The sequence below is a fragment of the Salminus brasiliensis genome, chromosome 24 (genome assembly GCF_030463535.1).
Source record: "Salminus brasiliensis chromosome 24, fSalBra1.hap2, whole genome shotgun sequence".
In the NCBI taxonomy this organism is placed as follows: domain Eukaryota; kingdom Metazoa; phylum Chordata; class Actinopteri; order Characiformes; family Bryconidae; genus Salminus; species Salminus brasiliensis.
This window is the reverse complement of record NC_132901.1, coordinates 3,304,849-3,317,014: the sequence shown is the minus strand read 5'-3', so window position 1 is coordinate 3,317,014 and position 12,166 is coordinate 3,304,849. Positions and strand designations below refer to the sequence as shown.

Below are 12,166 nucleotides of genomic sequence, written 5' to 3'. Positions count from 1 at the left end.
GACGTCTCATAACACCTAACACACCGTGTCATAATACCCAACACACTGTCACAATACCAAACATGACGTCTCATAACACCTAACACACCGTGTCATAATACCCAACACACTGTCATAATACCAAACATGACGTCTCATAACACCTAACACACCGTGTCATAATACCCAACACACTGTCACAATACCAAACATGACGTCTCATAACACCTAACACACCGTGTCATAATACCCAACACACTGTCATAATACCAAACATGACGTCTCATAACACCTAACACACCGTGTCATAATACCCAACACACTGTCACAATACCAAACATGACGTCTCATAACACCTAACACACTGTGTCATAATACCCAACACACTGTCACAATACCAAACACAGTGTCCCATAACACCTAACACAATGTGTCATAATACCAACACACTGTCATAATACCCAACATGATGTCCCATAACACCCAACCCACTGTCATAATACCCAACCCACTGTCATAATACCCAACCCACTGTCACAATACCAAACACAGTGTCCCATAACACAGTTTCTCATAATACCTAACTCACCACGTCACGGCACCCATCAGTGTCCTATAACACCCAACACAGTGTCCCAATAATTTGACCAATAATACTTTACAGTGTCCCATATGTCCCAATGTCCAATAATTATTCATGAATAATTAAAGCTGTGGGACATAATTACCCATGAACAGCCTGTCTCCTTCAGTCCTGCATTAGAGCCCGAGAGCACTGCCATGTTTCAGGGGCCTGGAGGCTCCTGAGGACTGTGGGCCGCTGGGCCTCCAGGCGCGCTGTGGGAGACGGCTCCCAGCGCTAGCTCACAGTTGGCCAACCATTTTCCTCGCGCGGCCACGGAAGCCGCAGCGCTTCAAAACACCGGAGTCTGACGGAGAAGCAGGTGAGACCGCGGCTCTCACGCGCCTGAAACACGCTCCGTTCGCTTGCTTGTCATGCGTGCGGACTCCGACGGCCGCGGTTACGCGACTTCAGCGTCTTTTAGCGGAGTTAAGCGGCTCCGCAGCGCGTAAACAGCAGCCGGCTCCTCGCGCAGCCCGGGCACGTGGATGTGAGAGCAGTGAGTGAGGAGCAGTCACACGCAGGGAGAGCAGCTCGCGCACGCAGCTTTTACTGCATTTAAGGGCGATTTGGAGCTAAAAACCACAGAGAAGGCCATTTCTATCCTTTATGAAGGACGGCGGTGTCGGCTGGTCGTGTTTTGGGGAGGTTGGTTTGGCCCAAAACAGGCAAGAGTGTCGTTGCCACAGTTACAGCTACCGAAGGCCTGGCAGTATGGAGCCGGCGTTAGCATGAGGCACCAGCCCGCCAGCCGCCCTCTAACACGGGGCACTAGCCTGGGCTGACCAGCTGGACGCTGAAGAGGTGGCGAGCTGAAGAGTGTGTGACCAAGCATGCTAAGCTAAGCTAAGCTAGGCTAGGCTAGGCTAGCTAGCGCTCCATAGTGTAGAATGGGTTCCTTAGCTTAGCTTAGCTTAGCTTAGCCTCTGCTATGCTCAGGCTGTAGCCCTGTTAGCTAGCCTGCTCTGTTTTTACCATCACCCTCCGTTTACAGCAGGCAGGAGTGTTTCAGGTTTCTTGCACCTCATGTTTTATGGTAGAGGAGTAATATTTACAGACATTTTCTTTATTTTGTAAGTCGTTCCCTCAGTTTAGTAGCTAATTTGTTCCTCCCTCAGTTTATTAAGTCGCCGTTCCTCCCCATGTTTAATAAGGCACCACCGTTCCCCCGGTTTAATAAGTTGTTCCTCCCCATGTTTAATAAGGCACCACCGTTCCCCGGTTTAATAAGTTGTTCCTCCCCATGTTTAATAAGGCACCACCGTTCCCCCGGTTTAATAAGTTGTTCCTCCCCATGTTTAATAAGGCACCACCGTTCCCCGGTTTAATAAGTTGTTCCTCCCCATGTTTAATAAGGCACCACCGTTCCCCGGTTTAATAAGTTGTTCCTCCCCATGTTTAATAAGGCACCACCGTTCCCCCGGTTTAATAAGTTGTTCCTCCCCATGTTTAATAAGGCACCACCGTTCCCTCGGTTTAATAAGTTGTTCCTCCCCATGTTTAATAAGGCACCACCGTTCCCCCAGTTTAATAAGTTGTTCCTCCCCATGTTTAATAAGGCACCACCGTTCCCCCGGTTTAATAAGTTGTTCCTCCCCATGTTTAATAAGGCACCACCGTTCCCCCGGTTTAATAAGTTGTTCCTCCCCATGTTTAATAAGGCACCACCGTTCCCCCGGTTTAATAAGTTGTTCCTCCCCATGTTTAATAAGGCACCACCGTTCCCCCGGTTTAATAAGTTGTTCCTCCCCATGTTTAATAAGGCACCGCCGTTCCCTCGGTTTAATAAGTTGTTCCTCCCCATGTTTAATAAGGCACCGCCGTTCCCCCGGTTTAATAAGTTGTTCCTCCCCATGTTTAATAAGGCACCACCGTTCCCCCGGTTTAATAAGTTGTTCCTCCCCATGTTTAATAAGGCACCACCGTTCCCTCGGTTTAATAAGTTGTTCCTCCCCATGTTTAATAAGGCACCACCGTTCCCTCGGTTTAATAAGTTGTTCCTCCCCATGTTTAATAAGGCACCACCGTTCCCCCGGTTTAATAAGTTGTTCCTCCCCATGTTTAATAAGGCACCACCGTTCCCCCGGTTTAATAAGTTGTTCCTCCCCATGTTTAATAAGGCACCACCGTTCCCCCAGTTTAATAAGTTGTTCCTCCCCATGTTTAATAAGGCACCACCGTTCCCTCGGTTTAATAAGTTGTTCCTCCCCATGTTTAATATGGCACCGCCGTTCCCCCGGTTTAATAAGTTGTTCCTCCCCATGTTTAATAAGGCACCGCCGTTCCCCCGGTTTAATAAGTTGTTCCTCCCCATGTTTAATAAGGCACCACCGTTCCCCCAGTTTAATAAGTTGTTCCTCCCCATGTTTAATAAGGCACCACCGTTCCCCCAGTTTAATAAGTTGTTCCTCCCCATGTTTAATAAGGCACCACCGTTCCCCCAGTTTAATAAGTTGTTCCTCCCCATGTTTAATAAGGCACCACCGTTCCCCCGGTTTAATAAGTTGTTCCTCCCCATGTTTAATAAGGCACCACCGTTCCCTCGGTTTAATAAGTTGTTCCTCCCCATGTTTAATAAGGCACCACCGTTCCCCCGGTTTAATAAGTTGTTCCTCCCCATGTTTAATAAGGCACCACCGTTCCCCCGGTTTAATAAGTTGTTCCTCCCCATGTTTAATAAGGCACCACCGTTCCCTCGGTTTAATAAGTTGTTCCTCCCCATGTTTAATAAGGCACCACCGTTCCCCCGGTTTAATAAGTTGTTCCTCCCCATGTTTAATAAGGCACCACCGTTCCCTCGGTTTAATAAGTTGTTCCTCCCCATGTTTAATAAGGCACCACCGTTCCCCCGGTTTAATAAGTTGTTCCTCCCCATGTTTAATAAGGCACCGCCGTTCCCTCGGTTTAATAAGTTGTTCCTCCCCATGTTTAATAAGGCACCGCCGTTCCCTCGGTTTAATAAGTTGTTCCTCCCCATGTTTAATAAGGCACCACCGTTCCTCGGTTTAATAAGTTGTTCCTCCCCATGTTTAATAAGGCACCGCCGTTCCCCCGGTTTAATAAGTTGTTCCTCCCCATGTTTAATAAGGCACCACCGTTCCCCCGGTTTAATAAGTTGTTCCTCCCCATGTTTAATAAGGCACCACCGTTCCCCCGGTTTAATAAGTTGTTCCTCCCCATGTTTAATAAGGCACCGCCGTTCCCCCGGTTTAATAAGTTGTTCCTCCCTCGGTTTAATAAGTTGTTCCTCCCCATGTTTAATATGGCACCACCGTTCCCCCGGTTTAATAAGTTGTTCCTCCCTTGGTTTAATAAGGCACCGCCGTTCCCCCGGTTTAATAAGTTGTTCCTCCCTTGGTTTAATAAGGCACCGCCGTTCCCCCGGTTTAATAAGTTGTTCCTCCCTTGGTTTAATAAGTTGTTCCTCCCTTGGTTTAATAAGTTGTTCCTCCCCATGTTTAATAAGGCACCGCCGTCCCCCCGGTTTAATAAGTTGTTCCTCCCCATGTTTAATAAGGCGCCACCGTTCCCCCGGTTTAATAAGTTGTTCCTCCCTTGGTTTAATAAGGCACCGCCGTTCCCCCGGTTTAATAAGTTGTTCCTCCCCATGTTTAATAAGGCACCACCATTCCCCCGGTTTAATAAGTTGTTCCTCCCCATGTTTAATAAGGCACCGCCGTTCCCCCGGTTTAATAAGTTGTTCCTCCCCATGTTTAATAAGGCACCACCGTTCCCCCGGTTTAATAAGTTGTTCCTCCCCATGTTTAATAAGGCACCACCGTTCCCCCGGTTTAATAAGTTGTTCCTCCCCATGTTTAATAAGGCACCGCCGTTCCCTCGGTTTAATAAGTTGTTCCTCCCTTGGTTTAATAAGGCACCACCGTTCCCCCGGTTTAATAAGTTGTTCCTCCCCATGTTTAATAAGGCACCGCCGTTCCCTCGGTTTAATAAGTTGTTCCTCCCCATGTTTAATAAGGCACCGCCGTTCCCTCGGTTTAATAAGTTGTTCCTCCCCATGTTTAATAAGGCACCACCGTTCCTCGGTTTAATAAGTTGTTCCTCCCCATGTTTAATAAGGCACCGCCGTTCCCCCGGTTTAATAAGTTGTTCCTCCCCATGTTTAATAAGGCACCACCGTTCCCCCGGTTTAATAAGTTGTTCCTCCCCATGTTTAATAAGGCACCGCCGTTCCCCCGGTTTAATAAGTTGTTCCTCCCTCGGTTTAATAAGTTGTTCCTCCCCATGTTTAATATGGCACCACCGTTCCCCCGGTTTAATAAGTTGTTCCTCCCTTGGTTTAATAAGGCACCGCCGTTCCCCCGGTTTAATAAGTTGTTCCTCCCTTGGTTTAATAAGGCACCGCCGTTCCCCCGGTTTAATAAGTTGTTCCTCCCTTGGTTTAATAAGTTGTTCCTCCCTTGGTTTAATAAGTTGTTCCTCCCCATGTTTAATAAGGCACCGCCGTCCCCCCGGTTTAATAAGTTGTTCCTCCCCATGTTTAATAAGGCGCCACCGTTCCCCCGGTTTAATAAGTTGTTCCTCCCTTGGTTTAATAAGGCACCGCCGTTCCCCCGGTTTAATAAGTTGTTCCTCCCCATGTTTAATAAGGCACCACCATTCCCCCGGTTTAATAAGTTGTTCCTCCCCATGTTTAATAAGGCACCGCCGTTCCCCCGGTTTAATAAGTTGTTCCTCCCCATGTTTAATAAGGCACCACCGTTCCCCCGGTTTAATAAGTTGTTCCTCCCCATGTTTAATAAGGCACCACCGTTCCCCCGGTTTAATAAGTTGTTCCTCCCCATGTTTAATAAGGCACCGCCGTTCCCTCGGTTTAATAAGTTGTTACTCCCTTGGTTTAATAAGGCACCACCGTTCCCCCGGTTTAATAAGTTGTTCCTCCCCATGTTTAATAAGGCACCACCGTTCCCCCGGTTTAATAAGTTGTTCCTCCCTTGGTTTAATAAGGCACCACCGTTCCCCCGGTTTAATAAGTTGTTCCTCCCTTGGTTTAATAAGGCACCGCCGTTCCCCCGGTTTAATAAGTTGTTCCTCCCTTGGTTTAATAAGGCACCGCCGTTCCCCCGGTTTAATAAGTTGTTCCTCCCTTGGTTTAATAAGTTGTTCCTCCCTTGGTTTAATAAGTTGTTCCTCCCTTGGTTTAATAAGTTGTTCCTCCCTCGGTTTAATAAGTTGTTCCTCCCTCGGTTTAATAAGTTGTTCCTCCCTCGGTTTAATAAGTTGTTCCTCCCTCGGTTTAATAAGTTGTTCCTCCCTCGGTTTAATAAGTTGTTCCTCCCTCGGTTTAATAAGTTGTTCCTCCCTCGGTTTAATAAGTTGTTCCTCCCTCGGTTTAATAAGTTGTTCCTCCCTTGGTTTAATAAAGCACCGCCGTTCCCCCGGTTTAATAAGTTGTTCCTCCCTCGGTTTAATAAGTTGTTCCTCCCTCGGTTTAATAAGTTGTTCCTCCCTCGGTTTAATAAGTTGTTCCTCCCTCGGTTTAATAAGGCACCGCCGTTCCCCCGGTTTAATAAGTTGTTCCTCCCTCGGTTTAATAAGTTGTTCCTCCCCAGGTTTAATGTGGCACCGCCGTTGGTAGTAAACTGAGAGGACAGTGTATTTATTAATTGTTCCCTCGATTGAATACATTTTCTATCCATCCATCTTCTCGGTTGACTGGTCTTGGTCAGGGTCACGGTGGGACCAGAGCTGACCTAGGATTTATTGGGCACAAGGCAGTGATCTCCCCTTTACAGGGTGCCAGTCCATCAGAGGGTGCCACTCGCACCCCCATTCGCTCCTGCCTTGGAGTAATTTGGCCAAGCCAGTTCACCCACCATATGAGTTTTGGGAGAGAGGAAGGAACATGAACATCCCGGATGAAACCCAGTGACTGGAAGAAGGCTTGAACCCAGAAGCCCAGACCTCTGGAGCTGTAATACTACACAGGAACAATACTACGCCATCAGTTTTATTAGAGCGTAGGAACGAATCGTTAAATCGAGGGATCGGTTGATTTATTGTACGTATTGAACTCTGGGAGAGGAGAAAATGTAGTGCTAATCCTAAAGCTGTATTACCCACCCAGAACGGTAGGTTCCAGTCCCGTTCCAGTCCGGTTCCAGTCCTCAGGCTTTGTTGTTTGTATCGTATGGGTCATTGAGTTCGGTACCGTGGGACCTGTCCTTTTTTGCAGTCCAGTTTTTGCAGTGCAGATGAGGGACGAATCTGAAAGGCCATGATTTGGGTTCTGCTGCTTCCCAGTATTCGTTTGTCGCCGCCGCCTCTTTTCTTTGCGAACCCCGCGGGCCGCTGACCCGTGATGTGGTGGAGCGAAGTCGCATCTCAGTGGATCGAGGGCGATGTACCGGACATGGTAGAGGGGACAGACTGGAGCTGTGAGAGTGGGGTGAAAGGTCATGTGGGCTGTGGAGCTAGTGAGCAGTGTACTGGTCAAGGCAGCCTGATAAGCGTGATGTGGTCTGTGATTGTGAAGCAGCTCTTAGATCTGTTTGTTTATTTATTTATTTATTTATTTATTAACCATTTTTGTTCTTTATGGAAACTGAAAGCTTTGAACACCAGCTAGGTTTTCGTCCAGGTATTTTCACACATGGACTCGAATCGTGGTAAATTATGGTGGAAACAGGGCTGTGTTTTAACATGGTGGACTTGGTGATCATACTGAAGATGATGTTTGTCTTCATTTAGAGCGCTGCCTTGAGATGTTCTCGGGGTACCAGGAGCGCGAGGAGTATGAAGATGAGCTGTACCATGTGGAGAATGAAGAGGACTCCAGCATGTCCGAGCCAGACAGCGAGCTGGAGTTCCAGCTCTACTCCCAGCTCCACTACTGTGCTGAGGACCAGGAGAATCTGGACCAGCAGCAGGACCATGAGGGCTCGGGTAGGGCTGCATGTTGTGATTGTGATGTGACTTTTTAAATTTACACCAATCTGCCATAACATTAATACCAGCATGGACTCCACAAGACCTCTGAAGGTGTCATGTGATATCTGACACCAAGACACCAAGCAGCAGATCCCATAAGTTCAGTAAGTTGTGAGGTGAGCATGAGTGATGCCCATGACCCTGTCGCAGGTCCACAGGTGGTTCTTTTGAACAGCTGACCACTGCTACCGGCCTTCCTGATGCTCTGAAGATGTTCCGATCCCGTCGTCTAGCCATCACAATTTGATCTTTGCCAGTGTTGCTTCAGCGGTACTAATGTTATGGCTGGTCGGTGTCTGTGAAGATTAGTCATCTGGATTTACCTGATCTGTGCAAACCAGGGCTGCCCATGACTCCGGGTTTACAGGTGATGTGTTGTTCTGCTGTAGGCCCCACCAAGGTGAAACCCCAGAATAAAGGCCCTCAGCCCACGCCAGGGAAACAGCCCTCTCTCCCTCTCCCGCCACCTCCGGAAGTCATTGTGATCGACTCCGGCCCAGACACCATCTTGATTTCGGACACCACCGAGGCCGAGGACAGTGTGTGTGCCAGTAAAGGTAGAAGTACAAGCAGAAAGAAACAGCGACCCTCGATGACCTCATGTCCTCCTAAGAGGAAAGCGTCCGAGGACGACGAGGTGGTGATCGTGGAGCTGGAATCAGACGACAGTTCAGGCTCGATTCCCCCTTTTGTGGCTGATCTGGACTCGCACTCGGAGGCGGATTCGGATGTGCTGGAGAACTGGATGATTCTGGGCAGGGGGAAGGAGGATGGAGACCAGGATATTCAGCTGAACCTCACGGTGGAGACCAACAGTGACCGAGAAGGTGAGAGTTTGTTATTTATTTATTTATTTATTTATTACCTTTTTTTTTTTTTTTTTTTTTTTTTTTTATAAAGAAATGCCCACCTTGTATGTCCACTCGCTGGTGGCCACTTTATTAGAAACACCTAACTTAGTCGGTCACAAGGTAGAGGGGTTTCTAATAAAATGACCACTGAATACAAAAGTCTGCGTCTAAGTGTGTGTATCAGTGTACAGGCGTGTGTGTGTGTGTGTGTGCGTGTGTGTGTGTGTGTGTGTCTGAAGCGCTGTTCTGGGAGTCACGTCGACGTGTCTCTTTGTGGAACAAGTCAGTGTAGAAATGTGGGTAAATATTACGGAGTGTGTGTGTGTGTGTGTGTTGTAAAACTAATCTGCATGCGTGTGTTTACATGCAGGAGAGTCGAATCTTCCTGCATGTGCTGGAGGAAACAAACAAACAGCGCCCCGTGTCAGAGAGAGAGAGAGAGCGAGAGCGGGCGAGAGAGTTTTAATCATAGATGAATAAAAACGACTTTGCAAATCTCAGATCAGAGCATTAGCCTCCGCACAGCAGCTCTCGCTTTCCCTCTCTCTCTCTCACTCTCTCTCTCTCTCTCACTCTCTCTCTCTCTCTCACACACTCTCTCTCACTCTCTCTCTCTCACACTCTCTCTCTCTCTCTCTCTCTCTCTCTCTCTCTCTCTCTCACACTCTCTCTCTCTCTCTCTCTCTCTCTCTCTCACACTCTCTCTCTCTCTCTCTCTCTCACACTCTCTCTCTCTCTCCCTCTCTCCTTGCTTTTCAAACTCTCACTTCATCCTTCATTCTCTGTATCTCCTCTTCCCTGTGTGTGTCTCTCTCTCTTTCTCTTTTTCTCTCTCTCTCTCTCTCTCTCTCTCTCTCTCTCTCATTTGAATGGGCTGGGTTTACGGTGGCTCCGTGGGCTGCTGTTTCTGCTCTGCTGCTCAAGCCTCTCTCACTCATGTGCAGATAGAGGGGCCTTTAGTCTGGACCGCTTTTGTACCCCCCGCAAACCCACCACACACACACACACACAGGGATGTGAGGGGGGGGTAACAGGCTCTGTCTCTCCCTCTCTCTCCTCTTTTCTCTCCTCCGACTCTCTGATCTCTGGGGTTTGACCCTCACTTCGGGAGTCGTTCACACTGGAGGGGGCTTAGGAAGTAATGTGTGTGTGTGTGTGTGTGTGTGTGTGTGTGTGTGTGTGTGTGTGTGTGTGTGTGTGTGAGAGAGAGAGAGAGAGCGAGAGAGAGAGAGTTGAGTAAAGAGGGAAAAAAACGTCAGGGTATCCTGATGTTGATGTTGGATAGATGTCCACTGCTCTAGCTGATGTTGGGTAGATGTCCGCTGCTCGCTCTAGCCGATGTTGGGTAGATGTCCGCTGCTCGCTCTAGCCGATGTTGGGTAGATGTCTGCTGCTCTAGCCGATGTTGGGTAGATGTCTGCTGCTCGCTCTAGCCGATGTTGGGTAGATGTCCGCTGCTCGCTCTAGCCGATGTTGGGTAGATGTCCGCTGCTCGCTCTAGCCGATGTTGGGTAGATGTCCGCTGCTCGCTCTAGCCGATGTTGGGTAGATGTCCGCTGCTCGCTCTAGCCGATGTTGGGTAGATGTCCGCTGCTCGCTCTAGCCGATGTTGGGTAGATGTCCGCTGCTCGCTCTAGCCGATGTTGGGTAGATGTCCGCTGCTCGCTCTAGCCGATGTTGGGTAGATGTCCGCTGCTCGCTCTAGCCGATGTTGGGTAGATGTCTGCCGCTCGCTCTAGCCGATGTTGGGTAGATGTCTGCCGCTCGCTCTAGCCGATGTTGGGTAGATGCCTGCCGCTCGCTCTAGCCGATGTTGGGTAGATGTCCGCCGCTCGCTCTAGCCGATGTTGGGTAGATGTCCGCCGCTCGCTCTAGCCGATGTTGGGTAGAGGGAGTAGTCATGGTCATGTTTTTGGTGATGGGGTATAAATACTTGTGGTTGAAGTAGCACATCATTTATTTCCTGTAGCAGCTGAAATATTGTACAGCTGCAGTCAGACACCCTCTGTCTGTGTGTGTCTGTCTCTGTGTGTGTGTGTGTGTGTGTGTGTGTGTGTGTGTGTGTGTGTGTGTGTGTGTCAGCAAGCGACTATGCTGTTACAATTCTGACACACAAGCAAAGAGTTTCAGACAGGAGTGACTAATTTCATTTGGGCGATAGAAGCTGAACACAGACACACACACACCACGGTCACTATAAAGAGAATTGGATTTTTGTGTGTGTGTGTGTGTGTGTGTGTGTGTGTGTGTGTGTGTGTGTGTGTGTGTGTGTCAGCACCAGTTGACATGGCACAGATGAAATACAGACGCTCGTTGCTACGTGTTCTCACCTTTGAACGCTTGTGCTGTGTATTCAGCTTCGGTTAACGCTCACGTATTTGTAATGCCGTGCTGTAGAGCGGTGTCCGGTGATCAGCACACCTCGTTCCCAACTCCACAACTCTGCTGTCTCTCTCCTTCTGTTCTTTTCTATAAAACCCCTACTAATATACAGTACTGTGCACAAGCCTAGTCTCATCAGTGAGAGTGTCTACCTGTGATTAACTCTATATAACATTAGAATAAACCCAAATAAACAGTCAGTGCTCAGTGAGAGTGTCTACCTGTAATTAACTCTATATAACATTAGAATAAACCCAAATAAACAGTCAGTGCTCAGTGAGAGTGTCTACCTGTAATTAACTCTATATAACATTAGAATAAACCCAAATAAACAGTCAGTGCTCAGTGAGAGTGTTTACCTGTAATTAACTCTATATAACATTAGAATTAACCCAAATAAACAGTCAGTGGTCAGTGAGAGTGTTTACGTGTAATTAACTCTGTATAACATTAGAATAAACCCAAATAAACAGTCAGTGGTCAGTGAGAGTGTTTACCTGTGATTAACTCTATATAACATTAGAATAAACCCAAATAAACAGTCAGTGGTCAGTGAGAGTGTTTACCTGTAATTAACTCTATATAACATTAGAATAAACCCAAATAAACAGTCAGTGGTCAGTGAGAGTGTCTACCTGTAATTAACTCTATATAACATTAGAATAAACCCAAATAAACAGTCAGTGCTCAGTGAGTGTCTACCTGTAATTAACAGTGTATAACACCTTTTTCAAGCTAAATAACAGGACTGGACTGAATGGAAGTTGGGAGGACGCTTTCCTCTGTGTTGTTGATGGTCGGGAGGATGGCTGTTCTGAATGATCATGAATCGTGTAGATCTGCTGAATTGTTTCTTTTTAGAAAGAGGGTGGGGCAGGGGTTCCACTGCCAGCCGAGAATACTGAGGACCCCCCCCCCCCCTTTTTTATTTTTTTCTTTTACATCCGCAAATACAGCACAGTCCACAGATTGTACAGTTTTTTCACTTTTAACTAATCTTTACTCTTTCATTTAATTGTATGGGCCAGTCAGAATTAGGATATTAGGAATTAGGTTACCGAAACATTAAAAGAAGGCATTTCTCTGGTTACTTTCTTTAATAGCTGTCAAGCAGGGGGTGAGAGTCCTATCATGTGTAAATTATTATAGTTGGCAACCATAGCAACCAGCTGATATTTATGAAATGTCATGGTTTTCTGCTGAAATAAAGAACATGGTTTTCTATGAACTTTTGTAAACTGCTAAAAAAGCCAATCTTTAAATTTCATTGTAAGCGGCAATCTCCGGGGCCCAAGCACTGAGCACTATTATGGAGACTCTACAGCACTAATGATGGCAGTGCTTTTAGACTGACCTTATTTAATCAGTGTGACACACACACACA

At 47.4% G+C, this 12,166-nt stretch overlaps 1 protein-coding gene across 1 annotated transcript in view; it reads left to right on the top strand.

Moving 5' to 3' along the window:
- Window positions 1-756: 756 nt before the first annotated feature.
- Window positions 757-12,166, top strand: part of zcchc7 (zinc finger, CCHC domain containing 7) — a 69,193-nt gene continuing 57,783 nt past the window's right edge. The window contains 3 exon segments of the mRNA XM_072670568.1: window positions 757-923; window positions 7,310-7,504; window positions 7,939-8,376. Of these exon segments, the coding sequence (XP_072526669.1) occupies window positions 7,324-7,504; window positions 7,939-8,376 (619 nt within the window). The 5' untranslated portion in view covers window positions 757-923; window positions 7,310-7,323.